This window comes from Hippoglossus hippoglossus, chromosome 11, assembly GCF_009819705.1.
Source record: "Hippoglossus hippoglossus isolate fHipHip1 chromosome 11, fHipHip1.pri, whole genome shotgun sequence".
Classification (NCBI taxonomy): domain Eukaryota; kingdom Metazoa; phylum Chordata; class Actinopteri; order Pleuronectiformes; family Pleuronectidae; genus Hippoglossus; species Hippoglossus hippoglossus.
The window spans coordinates 8,633,810-8,650,546 of NC_047161.1; the positions used below are offsets into that span (position 1 = coordinate 8,633,810).

At 40.4% G+C, this 16,737-nt stretch overlaps 1 protein-coding gene across 4 annotated transcripts; it reads right to left on the reverse strand.

The window, feature by feature from the left end:
- Positions 1 to 431: 431 nt before the first annotated feature.
- Positions 432 to 16,531, reverse strand: LOC117770472 (neurocalcin-delta B). 4 transcript variants are annotated; one of them, XM_034599971.1, is made up of 4 exons: positions 16,222 to 16,531; positions 4,776 to 5,208; positions 2,948 to 3,053; positions 432 to 2,581 (listed from the first exon to the last, which is right to left on the reverse strand). In XM_034599971.1, the coding sequence occupies exons 2-4, from the start codon at positions 5,151 to 5,153 to the stop codon at positions 2,487 to 2,489; spliced, it is 579 nt and encodes a 192-aa protein (XP_034455862.1). In that variant the 5' UTR covers positions 5,154 to 5,208; positions 16,222 to 16,531; the 3' UTR covers positions 432 to 2,486. The 4 variants fall into 4 exon arrangements, with proteins under 4 accessions (XP_034455862.1, XP_034455861.1, XP_034455863.1 ...); XM_034599970.1 differs by having other exon boundaries at positions 4,776 to 5,211; positions 16,222 to 16,521; XM_034599972.1 differs by lacking the exon at positions 16,222 to 16,531 and adding an exon at positions 15,682 to 15,702 and having other exon boundaries at positions 4,776 to 5,211.
- Positions 16,532 to 16,737: the final 206 nt, after the last annotated feature.

Here is a 16,737-nt window from a genome sequence, read left to right on the forward strand (position 1 = left end):
TTTTTCATTAAAATTCCACATTTCTGTATTTTGATATTTTGCGTTTTTCAAAACAAATCATGGAATTAATTTTGGCCTCCTACGCAAAGTCTTAGACAAAGAGAGAGAGAAATGTTGGCCTCATAAAAGTCAGGGCTGAGGGTTTTGAAAGTTCAGTTAAATTATCACGAGTCACACTGTGGAGAACATGAATAGTGAATACAATTTTATGGTAATATATCAAACAAAATGTGAACGTCATGGTGGCGTAGATGAAAAGTTGAGGGATCCATGAAAACATTAAGATTTCATCCTCTGGGGATCATGAACGTCATAAATTTCATGGCATCAACCAACCGACAAACCAACAATGTCATCACTCCAGTTACGCCGTTAATGTGGTAAATTATATCCACGTTATGCTTCAATAATAAAAATAAAACACTATCAACCATTTTTCCCATTTTGTCTTTATTTTAAATAACAAAATGGACATCCTACACAGCAAGTTAACAATACAAAATCTACAAAATGATACAGTGACAAAGTTTTCTTTTGTTCGACAGGTAACAACTGTACAGTGTAAATGGATACAATACTGTGTTTTTTTCTTTTATTTACTCCTCTATATTTGGCACTTGACCACAAGATGCTATTGAAGTGAAAGGTGGGACTGACGCCCCTGATCACCTACTTGAAATGTGCAGAAACCCACAGTACTCATCGCGACTTCTTCTTCCCCCTAAAGTCGTTATTCCATTACCTGTGAAAACTGACTGCATCTGATGTTGTTTTCAGAGCAGCAGGTGTAAAATAAACAGGATGGAAGCAGTAAAGAGTTATCAGTAAATCCTGGAAACAGACACAGGGGGTTTTGGTTTGTTACTTGCCTCCAACCGCAGTGTTTTAGTTCTGTCAGTTAAGTGTCTGTTACTGTGCGTGGTCGTCGGTAAAGATTTCTGGCGTCTTTATCATCGCTGTAGCACAAAACTACACAATTTGTCCAATTGTTCCGCAGATGGCAGAAAAAGACGAGATGTCACATTTGCACTGAAACGTGAGATTTTCAGACATTACCACTGATTGTGTTGTTTTGACATTTATCACACAGGATTTTTTTTTTTTTAAACTTAACGACTGCAAACCTTTAATGGCTTCCAGGGAAACATGAAGTCAGCAGTGGGGGGGTGGGGGAGGGGTTCAGGAAGGATTTTTTTTTAAAAATCAGACGCTATTTTTTCTCTGTTAACAGTAAAAAGACTTAAACTAAATGTAGCTGATGATGTTCGAAGTTGAATGCATAGCAATATGTGTGGTCCTCTCGTTTCTTTTTAAAACATCCCTAGCATAAATATGAGTGAATATACAGTACAATATTTCTTTCATATCGTCACGTAAAAGAAAAGAAAATGTTAATCATGACATTGCAATAATTTATACGTCAAAAATCATCTGTTTTTAAAGTGAATCTCTTCCACTGCAGCAAAACGCCACAATATTATCACAGAGTAAAAGAATATATAAGCACATACTATATATTCATATAACATCTAACCTCTTTTTTTGTTTTTGCTTATACACTTGTTTGAACCATAAATGAAGAAAGAGAATCACAGCTCCGTACATATGTCAAGTTCATGTATTCATCACTGAAATTAATGTGTGAATGTCTATGTTGTGTAAAATGTGTGTGTGTGTGTGCGTATTTTTTGTGGACACAAAACTTGGCATAAAAAGTCACTTTCGAAGAACAGATGGCGTGAATCTGTGGTCAGAATATCCCCCTTCATTTTGAAATCTGAGTCTTGGTTTCATGTAACGTTCCTCCTGAATATACAATATAAAGAAATCGTTCATCCCTTCAATAATCCCTCTGATTAAAAACTACATTTCCCAGGTCTCCTAGCCACGCGTAGCCATGATGTAAGCTGTGGACACTCGTAGTCCCAGACTCGCGCTCTTCATTTCGTCCAGTGTCGACGTGGAGTTAGATTGGAATACTATTTTAAGTTGTCACGCAACAACCGAGTCAGATACAGATGAGCAAAATGAACATTTCAAATCCCTTTTAAAATCAGGACAAATGCTTTCAAAAAAACATCAAATAAAAGAAATAAAAAAAGAAACAGCAAACGGCTCAATGTACCTCATCAATCTGGTGGATCCTCCTCACCGGCCGTCCTCTCAGACAGAGACAGCACAGCTCTGATTCAGTGTTTAACAAGTCCTTGATGGGATTTCAGTCCCTTGAGTTAGATTTGTACCGTATATATGAGAACCATGATGTCTGCAGTTTTTGACCAGGCATAGAGGCACATGTACATCATGTGCATGTGAGTAAGTGGTATTTGTATTATGTACTGCTGTATGTTTTGTGAGTCTGTGTGCATTTATGTGTGTGCATGTGCCTCTATAGCTACTATGTCAATAATCTCAGGTTGGTCAACTGGGAGAGATTTTGAACCTTTGTTAAAATAATAAAAATGTGATGGTAAATGTCCAGTTTTCTACTGCCCAGCACTGCTGGGGTCACACTGAAGCAGTCGCACGATGGAGGGGTCGCTCTTCGCTCCCTCCACAAACTCCTCAAGAGACAGTTTACCTGAGAGAGGAGAGAGAGAGAGAGAGAGAGAGAGAGAGAGAGAGAGAGAGAGAGAGAGAGAGAGAGAGAGAGAGAGAGAGAGAGAGAGAGAGAGAGAGAGAGAGAGAGAGAGAGAGAGAGAGAGAAACATGATCTAAGGTGATCAAGAATAGCTGAAGAGCAGATATTTTCCTAAAAGCAAAGTGCCACTTTACCAACAAAGTTCTTTTAAATTCTTTTTATAGCGATTCATTTTAAGTGTGCCACTTTACCTATAGTGACTAAATACTGCAGAGCCCAGATTTTGCAGCAGAGCATATCTGATGGATCCAGAAGTTCTAGACTTTGTAACGATTACTTTTACTAGAGGCAGATAAGAAGTCCTACCATCTCGATTTGTGTCCATCTGCCTGAAGATCTTATCTGTGCGTTTCTCAGGCGTGGACTCGTCCTCAGGCATCTTCATCACAGCGGAGACCATCTTGTAAATGGCCTGAAGACAGAGGGAACAGAGGCAGAGGAATCAGAGACACAGACTCTTACCGGAAACTGTAATATTATTTATCCATTCATGACAGAGTTGTTTTCTTTCCTCTGACCATGTTTTACATCAGTTATTCTGACAGAAGCACAAATACAAGGTTCCATTAGCTGGCAAAGTGCAAAAAAAACATTCTACATATACATATAAACTGTATAATATATCCATTAATCTAATCTACTGACTCCTCTGAGAGGAAGGGACTGTTTCTGTTTCACTGCACAGAAACCAACAGGAAGTAAGTTTGTCTAAAAGCATCCGCAGTGGATAGAACTTTTGAATATTCCTGGTCTGTGTTTGTGGAGCTGTTAAACAAATATTTTTCAAATCCAATTCAATAAATACTCAAAAGCTTTACAATTCAATAACTACAGTAAACATCTGTGTTCAATCTCAAAATGAAAGCTGCTGCTGCGAACTATAATTCAACCCGATGTCTGGCTGTGAGAAAAAAACAAAAACAGCGAACGAGCCGCACCAACAGAAAACTAGTTTTTCATTTTCAGCCCCGTCACTCCTGTACTATCGCTCCTCGCTGCTTTCACTCCTCGTCCACTGATCTCCTGCAATCTGTCTGCCAGAGTTTCCAACCTCAGAACAGAATTTCCCCTGATGACAGCTTGCACACTGAAAAGTTTTTCTATTTCAACACAGCAAACACACGCACCGGAACAACTGTGCTAATCTGCATCCACCACACAAGCACCACCATCAACAGTCATTAGGAGCTGCAGACATTAATTACATTCATTATCAGCTAATTAGCTACTGTATTGATTTTTTAAGTAGTTGATCAATCACTTAATCTATAAAATAAAGGTCTGATCCGCAGCCACAGAATCGTAATCATTTAATTGCATTTAATTTAACATGCCCCCTTACATATTGGTAAGGGGGCATGTATACATATGCTTATCTTAAAATGACGTTATTGATATTTTGACACTAGTTTGTGATATGATTAGGAAAACAATCACAGAAATGTCGGTTAAGCAATCAGAAAAATAATCCTGTATCTGGAGACATAAGTTGATTAACTTGTCTGTGTTTTAAATCAATTAAATCTGAGCGTTGTTTAGATTTGGACAAAATCTGTAAATTTGAGAAGTCATGTTGGATTGTGGGAAATCTTTTTGTAGAATTAAAATCTATTTATCAACCTAAAAGAGCCTGGGGCCTGTGTGAGAACATTAGTTATTCTGTGGCTGCTGAGGAAACTATGCAGGAGACCTATTACAAGAACCACACGTTATCTGGATGTACTGCTGAGTCACTCTGAGGATCAGAAGAGGGACGCTCCCTGATGGAAATACACCACACGCCGAGTCTTATTTAGGGACGTCTCTGGACCCGAGAGGTCCTTACTGCTGGTTTCTAAAATTACACGGCATCTGTTCCCCCTGCTGCGGGCAGTCAAATGGTGTAGAACACAGAGGCATATGGATATATGACAGAGCAGCTGGTGTGGATGGCTGAGCAAAATGTTGCTTCACTGCAGGAGCAGTTTAAAGACCAGGGAGCATGGTGTTACTACGATGGCATGCAGTGGCTGTTGGCAGCCCGAGGGCTACATAAAGCTGGAGGAGCAGAAAGTCTGAACGGATGAGAGAACAGAGGATGGAGGAGAATAAAGATAGAAAGCAAGAACAAGAGAGATCACCACAGCACACCCACCGTTACGATCTCCAGCATCTCTGCCTTGCTAATGTAACCGTTCCCATCCAGGTCGTACATGCTGAATGCCCACTTCAGCTTCTGGTCCAGTCGCCCACGCGAGGTCACACTCAGGGCAATGATGAACTCCCTGAAGTCTATAGTCCCGTCTCCGTTGGCGTCAAACGTGCGGAAGACATGTTCGGCGAACTTGGAGGCGTCTCCATAAGGGAAGAAGTTGGCGTAGATCTTCTTGAACTCCTCCATGGACAGCGCGCCACTGGGGCAGTCCCTCAAGAAGCCCTTGTACCACTCGGTGATCTCGTGCTCGGTGAAGTCCGTGTTGTCCATCAGGTCCTGCATGACGTCAGGACGGAGCTTGCTGTTCTGTTTGCCCATGGTCGCTGCTTGTGTTGAGGCTGTGACTGAGGTGCGACAGCGGCGGGGCTTTTGACTGCTGAGGGGGAAAATGACAGAATGAAAAGGGTTGTTAGAAATCATCTGAAACGGCCGGAGTTATTTTGAAAGGAAGGAAGGAGAGTGATGTCACAGTGGGGGGAAAAGTGCAGACACATTTAACATGTAAAATAGCTGGATTAACCTCCGTCATAAAGGACACCAATACCTGTTGAATCACTTTTGTTTTTCTTAGTATGCTGTTACTGTTCATAAGAAAAACGCCAATACAGCTGGAACGCTTTGTTTTCAGAAATTAGATGAAATGTTCCTGCAGGAGAATCAACTTCATAAAAAAACAAACACATTTATAAAAACTTTAGGAGACAAAAAGTCCTGTTTCATACATATTTAATTATTTGAAATATGTATTTAATTGCTTTGTACCCTCTTTTATTCTAGGCTATACCTTAGTTGACAATTCAAATATCTGGGCTTATCTTCTCTTATCTTGTTTGTTCCCGTTTCATGACAAATGCAAATAAACATTATCATAAAAATAATGACAATACGCCAGATAAAGGAAAAGCAGGTTGATATAAACTGAGCGTTGGGTCTTGTGCAAATGCAGAATGAAGCTCAGTCTCTCAAACACCTGCAGCAGGAGACCACCAAATGCTTTCCTTTTGCAAAACTAAGACACACAACCACACCCACACTTACACTACAGTGCAGCACACACACTGTTGATAACCCTGATGCATGCTACATCATCTGTGCGTGCATCTCTGCAGCTGCAGATTCTATTTCCGGCAGGAACACTGATGCACACACATCTACATCCTCTGTATAAATAGTCAAGGTGGTAAACTGACCTCATTTGAGTCTATATCATAGTCAATTCTCAGCCTTGTTTGTTCGAGCTGATCTAACAGTGTGTGTCTGTGTCTGACAAGAATCACATTCCTCTGTAACAAAAGTTGAACTTAACACTCAACAGAGGACGCAGTTCATCTTCTAACCCTGCAGCTAATGTGCTTAGCAGTCTCCCCCTGTCGGACCGCTAGCTGCTGCTCGGCCGCTCCGGGCGAAAGACAAGAAGGAAACTGTTCTAAGATGAGCCGAGGATAACGACAGATAAAGTCAGCAATGTTAGGTCAGGCCAAAGCAAATCACACCAGTGTTTGCCTGTTCCAGGAAGGGACGTAGACATCCGTCACTTCTGTGTCTTGAGTTTCTCTTACTTTGTGCAAAGAAAATGTGAAAGAGATCAGATGGTTCATATAATCTAGAGAAACTAATTTGTTATTGTCTTATAAGGTCCATGTACTAAATATTGCCTAAATCCTTGAGCAAAGCATTCCTGGATCAAATCATTTGTTTAGTAACCCATACCAAAGTCATACAGGTACATACTTGTATTTTTCTTTTTAAATAACAACTGTCGACAGTTACCCATCACTCATTCATTTAGCTGATCCATTGACTGATCAAGGCTAACTGAAGAAAGAGCCATCATGTTTACTTCCAAACAAAGTGGGTGCTTCAGCGGAAATGTGCTCTTCTTGTCGATAAAAAACTAATTCAACTTTAATAAAAAAAGTGCTGCTACAATGGCAAATTCCTCAGGAAACACTTTGGCAGAACTGTCAAAAACCATGCAATCAATACAGAGGCGGAGGGTAATGGAAACTCTAACATTATTATTATCATCCATGTCATGAGGGAACTTTGGCATTTTAAGTGAAACTGTGACAGAGACTTGTAAGGAAGTGAATCCAGTTTGTTTTAAATTGCCTGTGTTGTCATTTGTTTTGCTAACTGCCTCGTCGTGTGCCTTTACTTTTGCTCACATACGCACAAGTTCCATAAACAGCCAGCTATAATCCTTTAATTAACTCAGAGTAAACAATGGGCTCTAGCAATGTGGCAGCTGCCTCTAATGCTGCTGCCTATAGTTGACTTTAATGTGTGAATACTCGAGCAGCGTGAAAAAGAGATTAACACATGTTTACAGGTTTACACACATCGCTACTGAGACTAAACACATCAGCAGCTGCAGCGAGCGTCCATCGTGAACCAACCATAAGAGTGTGTGTGTCTGTGTGTGTGTCTTTATATCAGACCGATGAAAACAGTCTGGACCTGATGATTTGATAGACGAAGTAAAATCCTGGAGTAAGAAGCTGTTACAGGCATATGAATTGTGACTTTTTAAGTTTTTTCCTATGAAAAAATGTTCACAGGGACTTTCCATTTACCACGTCACAAAATTGCGGAGCCTGTCACCTGAGAGTCGGCACAATGCATTTGTAAATTATCTTCAAAGTTTGGTTAGTTTGAATATTATCTGTTCGGTCTGGCTCCACTTTAGGTTTAGTTTGTTCGTTTTTTTTTGTCCCAGGGGGAGAAATTCAGTTCCACAACATTGTACATTCATCCCCACAAACCACATCCCAAACAACTCGACACAACATTGAACAGCCACAATATAAATATGTAATTTAAGACATTTCAAAAACACTAAACATTTGCTGAAGCAACAAAGGACCTTGTTGTGTCACTTCCGAAGCATCTTTAACACTTTTCAAAATTTGCTGCAGTATTAAAGATCATTTAAAACAACTTTGTCTCTTAAATTAAACAAGAAGTTGTCTTCTGCAGTAAAACACATGTCTGTGGCTACTTTCAATTGAGTAGGAGGTTTTTGTTTCTGTTCCTTGTTTTCACCGAGGTTACCAAGTGTATATAAAACAACAGAACCCCACAGCAACCAGCTGACGTGATTGATTATTTCATTCATAGATTCATGTTTTGTCTGGTCGGTCACATCCTCTGCAAACTGCTTCTTAAGTGCTTAATAGATTTTGGAGCATTTCCATGATTATTGAGGCTGCGTTGTCATGACAACGGACTATAGAGACGCTTTGTTATTGACAAAAACAGATTATTTCACATAGCCCCTTTAAGTCAGAACTGAATTCAAAAACCTTTTCTGAAAAACATGTCGGCTTGATTAATTGTTTGTTTGCTTTTAGCTGCAGTTTTAATCACACAGACTCAAGTCAGACTGTTTAGTGTGGACAAACAGAGCCGAGTAAAATGTTCCTCCATTATTCTAAATGAGGAAGACAAGGTTAATTAGTGTTGGTCTCAACAACAACATGAGGTGCAGGATGTATCTAGTCAGACGTTTGACTTTTGAAACATGGAAATATTAATCTATATTGATCTGAGGATGATCTATTTCCAATTGTTTTGTCTATAAAATCTCAGGACATTGAGAAAAATGCCCAATTGCAATTTGCAAAAGAACAAGACGACAAAATTGCTTTTTCTTCACTGTTCAGTTCTAAAAACAATATGACTCATTTCCTGGTTTCCTCCAGCAAAGAAAAGCAGCAAATCAAATCAGTATGATTGAAATAATGTTTAGGATTTTTGTTAATAAATAGCCAACGCTTTATTTTAAGTCTCCATATTTAGCATTTAGAAGCAGTATTTTGATAAAGAAAATATGTTATGGTTGGTGGGTAACTATAAATGTATAGTTGATGTACACTCAGACAACAATTGACAATATAGTAAACAGTTAACAGGTGTACTATATGATCATAAATGATTTTTTGATCTATTTAAGTCTTTAGTCACAAAGGAGGCAAAGATACCTCGAAAAAATGAATATTTGAACCATGCATGACGTTCTATCTGACTTCTAGATTTCTTCCTGACATCACTTATTACATGATATCATATGAAGGGAAATGGTTCTCTGATCAATATAAGCTTTAGATTGTTTCTTGAGCCCTATAGTTTGCAGCGATATCTTGGAAAAGGTTGTAATTTAATTAAACCAAATATTAAGCTCACTTGAGGAGCAGGTTGTCTATTAATTATAGGTTTGATCGTTCGATCTCCAGCTCCACACTACGCAAGGGTAAAAATAAAACCAATTTAGGCCAAAATGAATGCCCAGCAAATTAATAGAATTTAATTAATTCAATCCCCACACAATTTCTTCTCCTTTCTGACAGAAGGTATGAGAGTATTAAATAAGAAATGATGGGAAGAGGGCTCAGACCTCCACTGAACATCCCTTTGACCAGTCACCCTAAGAACTCAGCTATTTCTGGCTCTCTTGAGATCACAGCCTACATTTAACCACTAAGACTATTACCTGCTGCTGCTGGCAGACCTGTGACGGCACCATTACATAACTGAGGCTTTGACAAGCTAACAAGTCACGTGGTTGAGACAAGTTTCTACCTTGACCACGTCCTAAGGACCTATGGTCAGGACAAGTGAGTGGACGCTGGTTTAACCTCTTGGGCGTGTCTGAGAGCAGAACAAGCCTGAGATAAAGGCGGTGACGTCTGGGTGGTCAGGTATTAACAAGCAGAGAACAGGTTGTCACTTTCTGTTTCTAATGATACCGAAGGTACAAACATAACCATTTGAGTATTCCACCTGCTGAGTGCTGAGACAGAATTAACTCCTGAAACCACCGAGAGAGAGAAGCTCAGAGTGGAAACCATCTTCTTATCCAACAACTACTGACAACACATGAAAAAAATAACTATAGTTCTGGATTATTGGAGGCCAACACCTATATTAAGTTAAATAAATATTAAATATATCCAGTACCGATATATCAATACTCGAGAACGAGTTTTGGTGGCAATATCAAAGAATACTTTCTCATTACTGCGGATTGAGTGAATATGAAGATTTTTTTCATTCAGGAAAATATATAAGCCTGCAACAAACAATTATTTTCATTACCAGTTCAGCTGTTGATTGATTATTTCCATGAAACTTTAGTGACGTTAAGTTAAAAAGTGAAGTAGGTAAAATCCCACACTGTGTAGCCAATATTTTTATTCTTTAGTATTTCTGTACAGAACTCAGCACTGCAGCACTCGACCCCTTCTTGCTACTTGAATCAAAAGCCCTCCACACAGCGTTCATTCCAGAACATCTTGTTGCCCACTTACATAACACCCAGTTGTCTCCATTTATATCCTGCAGGTAAATCTTAACACAAGTCCCACAGATAATCCAAGAGCAGGGAGAGCCAAAGAGAGGCTGGAGGCCCCACAGGGGACCACAATGGCTGCAAAGAGCCTCGATCACAGACGCATGAATGATACATTCATAATGCAATATGATCCATCTGTCACCGGGGGGGGGGGGCATTCTCGACCTAACAGGCAAACAGTTATGAGACCTAAAGGTTTTGTAACATGATATATTCGCCTGGAGGGCAAAGTGAAATGATTTTGTTTCAGCTGCGGTATTAAAAACTTTAACCTTATAAGATTTGACTGGTTCAGGCCGAGGAAAAAGTGCAGAGTTCAGAGACACATGATGCTGAGGATCGCAGCATCACAGCCGCTCTGATTATCTGAGTAATTCATTAGAAATTTAGTTTGCAAGACCTCAGAGGGGTTTGGTTTATAACCACAGTCAGGGTTACATCTGCAGCTTTATTATTGGTTAAAACTATTTCATATGTTGTTCTTGGGTCTTCTCCAATAATGCTGTCAGTGCCAATAAAGTTGGTTCAAATCAGAGTCATTATAGAAACCGTGATCAAAACGTGTGAAAAACTTTCAGAGGTACTTTAAGAGTCTAATTCTTACGTTACTTTAGCAAAGAAATCTTCATTGAAGGTATGTGGTCATTTTTAATGAAATGTACATGTAACAAAAACATAAGACAACAAAATCTGTGACTCTGGACTTGCTGTATTTGAAATATATTTGTAATTCCCCCTCTACAAGAATGTCAAGAAAGTTATGACTTTCTGCTGTAAAATATGCGAGTAATGAATGGTTTATTTTTAAAAGACCTATTTTAAGTTTCAACCACATTTTGTGAACGTCAGAGGGTTGAAGCAGCTCATACTCCAAAAAAAAAAAGGGGAAAACACAGAACATTCAAGTAGCTGAAAGTGATGCAATGCCGCTATAAACTCATTTCATGCCTTTCACCATTGCTACAATTTCTACAATTTGTTTTACTGTAGATGACAAACTGTGCTGACATTTGGTGCATGAAAATGTCCCATGAAACCCTAGCAGCGCAACCTCGTCGGCCTACAAGTGTGACCTTCAACCTTTCATTCAAAAGATAAGCATCAGTGTCATTCAGTCACACTGAAGAACCGTGCAAAAAGTAAGATACTGATGGGCTGACAAACTTTCTACAAACACGAGTGAGATCTTAAAGGATATCGAAGACTCGACTCAAGACAACTCTTACTACCTCAAACTTAGATGTCGTACAATATGTGCAACAGACACATAGAAACACAGAACACAAGCGGTTAATAATCTGAGTTTTAGCAATGTGGCCTATATGAACTGCAAACTGACTCCTCCTGGTTTTCTCATCTGTGCCACTTTGGCTCCAATTTGACTATTTCTAAAACTGATGACCTGCAGCGCTTGTCATCATCTAGTCACACCACGTACGCCTGTTCCCTCCTTCTGTTCGTGTTCTGGCTGCAGCTCCGGTTGTGATCACATGCCTGATCTGCAAATATGTGATGGCTATCCGAAGCTCCTGCAGCATGGCATTGCTCCGGGAGCAGCCATGCTCACGTTACAAGTATCATGATCAGCGCTGTTCACTGTGGCGTGCTTTGGTGGCTCCTTGAACATTTGGCTGCAATTCTATCTCCTGTTTTATTTAGTGTAAGGTCGGAGCTGGTCCAGTCTTGATCCGTAGTCTGAGGGAACTCTGCTAAAGGTTTCGTTCTGTTGCGGTCAAGAAAACACCATCACCGGGCACTGGGCAGTCAGTAAAATGTTATAACAACTTAGAACTACAACTAAGTCAAGACATCTTGGTAAAAAGGCTTCTCAAAGCTAAATTAAAGCTAAAATAACAAGTGAAACAAGTAAAAGCAGAAGTGTTCTTGCTGATTTGTAAATAAAATGAACTAATGTTACACCAAATGAAAAAAACAGCGAATGCGACAATGAATTTCTTAACACTTGTTCTACTTTAACAAACAAGGGCCACATCGAATACACTTGTAATTCTCTGTTTGTTTGTTAACACCAACATTGGGGGTTTGTTTGATGCCGACAGCTTCAAGGCACAAACATCATTGAGTTTAGAGGTGAAATACTGAAATATCTCACCGACTAATTGATTAGTTGATTGCCAAAAAGCAATTGGCAACTATCTGGATCCTCAGCCATTTTTTTAAAAGGCCACATGATTTACCACTTCAAGCTTTCACACACCGTGGACGAGACAAATAAATAACACAAAACACACCAAACCAACAGTATGCAAAACACTTAACCTGCGAAAACTGGCACCGATGCAAATTTTTAAACGCTTGCTCGATAAAATATTTTAATTGATTCCCACAAGCTCACTCTTTGGTAATAATAATGGATTCAACTTCATCCTGTGATTAAGATCTTCTCCTTACTCGACAAAAGAGAAGGGATTAGATTTGATGAAAGGATTTTGGCATTATCTATTTTGAATCACAAATTGTGGATCATCAGCAAACCTCTCTCCACTCTGGCAGCAGCCGCACCAACACTCACTCACTCTGCCAGTAAACTGTGAGCTGGTCACATACTACTGGTAACTAAAACTGTCAACAAACCTTCCTGTCCTTGGCTTACAATTACCAAAACAAGTTTGTTAACACCCTCTTTGCCCTCTGACAGGAATCTCAGCCGCCGGACGCTGCTCAATGACCACTGGCAGTAACCAACTTATATTGTGTATTTTCACAACTTATATTTTACAACTAACGGATCTTTAAAACAACAACGCCAAACTTTCTCTGGTACACGTATCTCAAACATAAGGATTTACTGCTTCCTCTGTCATATATGATTTAGGTGAACTGGGTAAACTGAGATAATTTAAGTAGACTAAATGATTAATCAATAAATAAATCAGAAGGTTGAACTAATAAAGTAAGAATTAGCTGCAGCCCTAATCCAGTTTTTTTGTGTTTCGTGTCCAGCGGATGTACATAAACCACAGTTCATGTAAATTTAAAGATATTTTTCTTAAGTGTTCTTTCTTTGATTCAGTCTTAAACCACTTGTTCATTTCTTTAAGCTTCACTAGAAATCCCAACCATCGTGTCGTTGAGGGACCTGAGGCAGCAACTTCATCATAACGCAGCACACATGAGCTGCCACTGTCAGCCGAGGAGCTTCGTGTGTCAACGCATTGCACAAAACCACAACCATGACAGAGAGGCCACTATGAGGCAGCAAAAAGAACAAGATTTTTAGTGTCACCGACATCAACTGCAAGAAGGCAGGCGGAGCTGCGGAACAGACTCAGTGCTGGACAAACACACACAGACACTTGCAGTTAATTGTCACTGATTGCACAGGCAGAGCGCTGTTTGCTTTACACCGAATATCTAAATGTGCCTTTCTCTACAAACAGCCTGTTGTAAAGACAAATGCTGCAGAGATGTAAATGTCAATCTCTCCCATGACTCTCTCCCACCCACTCCACCAGTGGTATCTGCTGCGCAGCACGCAAGAAATGTGGTTTTCTCTCCGTGACATTATCTGTGCGTCTCGCTTTATATCTCAGTCTCAGAAGCTCTTGCTCTTTCAACATCTTTCTCTCATTCTTTTGCTTTCTCCAAACCACTTTCCCCCGGCTGCTTCCTCCAACAGAAGTCTAATTCAATTCAGAAAGAGCATCGACTGCATCTCAGACGAGCCTAACTACAGAGGATGCTGCCAGTGTGGCTAGTGTGGCTAGTCTGGCCCAGAATGAACCCACAACACACCCACGCCTTCGAAAATAGATCATCTGTTCAAATTTAGCGAACATTTGTAAGCGCTCAGCATCTTGAAATGTTTGGAGGGATGGCTTTGACACCAAGGGGGCTATTATCTTGACTCCACCCTTGTGACAGCACCTACACAGGTCTTTAAATGTTTCTTGCCGTGGAGAGAGGAGGAGCTGAACGGTGTATTTCATTTCAGACATTTCCTAAAAACTAATCGAGCCACAGAGATTCAAAGACAGGAAAACCTAAACAGCAAGCAAAACCTCTTTCCTCTAATCTCCTTCATCTGAATTTGTTTTATTTATTTCTCTCCATCTGTGTCCACTCACGTCTTTTTTACGCCCCCATCACCTCTTGAACACTTCACTGGGACCAACAGAGGAAATCCAACCATGACAGGTTCCTGTTAACGTCCCACAACAAACAACGCCAACGGCATTCAACTACCACAAGCCACCAGGCCAATAGGAGTAAATTTGCACAAGGACAAGCCAGGTCTCTTAATTCTACAGGCCACTTTGAGAAGCAGCAATCTTGTCCTGATTCTCTATAATCCTCAGTTCTACTTTAGCTGCTCGTCTGCTGGAAATCTGAAACCAGCAGGGTTCACTGTTAAGGCAACTTAATGCAAAACTGACTATTTTCCTTACTGATTGATATAATTGATCTACTCTATATAGCACAATAAAAGGAGTGCACAATAGGCCCAAAAACTTTAATATCAGTCGATATCATTAAATATCATAATAAATGTCACATTATTTCTTTACCGTTTCAAGGCTGCTTGCTGCTCCTGAGTGAAGGTTGTGGGTTTTAACTCAAAGAATCACAAACACAAATTTAAGGTAAATAGTTTGTGTTACACCTTCTCACTGCGCTTCCACAATGCATAAGCATTATATTGATGGGTATTAAACTTTTGTTATATTGCTGTAGATGAAAATCATCTTGCAATGATTAACAAGATTGTTTTATCGCTGAGCCCCAATGTCAAATGTCTCACAAAATATATAATGTGACTGTTGTTCTTGGAATTCTCGGAAAATAAAATATTCAACACTAAAAAACAGGTGTAGCAGCAAATCCTCTCAACCAAGAAGCTGAAACCGGCAAATGTTTGACAAATTCTTGCTTGATAGATTAAATACCTCAGTCCTAATTGGTTTGCACTATTTTCTGACAATTTACTGAATCGACAAATTCTTGCAGTCTTCCATAACTGATCTAGAATCCTGACTCCTACTGTTACTTCCCTCCCCACGTAGGTCTGGGCAATAAAACCATACCAATTTATTGCATGCCAATGGCAACAGAACAAAAGTCCAATATATATATTGTTATATTGCTTGTGCGTTGTGTAAGCGCAGTGACGAGGTACAGCACCTAAATGTTCCACTTTCGGTTTAACAAATGTTAGTCATTCTCTGCTCATTGAGAAAAAAAAGACAACCTTCACAAATGAGCAAAAATCTTTAAACTAGTCTTTAAACTTGAAAATAATAATTTAATGTGTAATAATTACTTATCGCGATATATGTCGATATTAATGGTTAACTTGATATACATTTTGGCCAAATCATCCAGCCCTAGATAAATGTACATAAATGTAAATGCACTGAAGCCCATGATAACGACAACAAAAACTGTACTGTTACACTGTGTATTACAGTGTGCTGCTAATGTACACACACACACGAGACATTCATTGACAGCAGGACAAACATTTCCACTCACTTGTCAGAGTAACGCAGCAGCAGTTCAGTGAAGTCTATCCACCTCCTGCTTTAAATCCCCTGAGTGACGGAGCGTGCGTGCGTGCGTGCGTGTGTGTGGTAATGAGATGCCCTGCCTCAGAACTCCTCTTTCATTTCCTGTTCCTCGCTCAAACATGGAGAAAGTAAAACAAAAAGAGAGAACCAGCTCCTCTCCTCTGCGGCTCAACGCAGAACCAGAGGAAGCGGCTTCATCCCATGAGAACTGCGGCTGAAGCTTCATCCGCCCGCTAGCAGCAGCAGCAGCAGCAGCAGCAGCATCATCATGGTGGTGGTGCTACTTTGTAATGTAGAAGTTACGGAGGAGGACACGTTTTTTTAAAACTGGAGTAACTGTGTAATTTAACTCCGGCAGATTCAGTTTGTTTGGTAGTGTGGAAACACTGAATCTGTGTGAAACTCACCTGAGCTCCACGCGAGGGGAATAACAACAACAAAACCCCCCCAAAAAAGTAGGAAGCGGAGAAAGTGCGAGGGAGGGAAGCGCTCAGCGACAACTTACCTCGCGGGGAAGTTGCTGTGACGGGGCCGGCGAGGAGAAGCTTTAATGGCCCATTACTTCCTGGTGACCGTGTGTGGGGGGGGGGGGGACACGTTTCTCACGGACGGAGGGAGGGGAGGCGACAGGTAGCAGGAGCCACACGGGGAGCTTGGGGGGGTTCGCCGGCGGCTGCTCGCAGTTCGAACTCCGGGGAGGATGTTTCCTCCAGCGGCGGCGCTCACTCCGCTTAGCCCCACAGCCGTGACGTCAGGGCCCCGAGCCACGTGGTGCGGCGGCGGCCAATGGGGAGCCACGTTGTCCTGGCAACAAGAACTCGGTGTCTCAATGGCGATTTAGTGTGAAAGAAAAAAAAAAAACACACCGAAGTTTGTTTTCTGACGAGTAAAGTCTCAAAAACACGGATTTTTATATAATTTATTATTTTATGACTTATCAATATTATTTTGTATATTAGCACTGTGGTATGTGGTAGTGGGCTATGTCTGTAGTGCTTTAAATTAGCTTTATTGGCCTGGC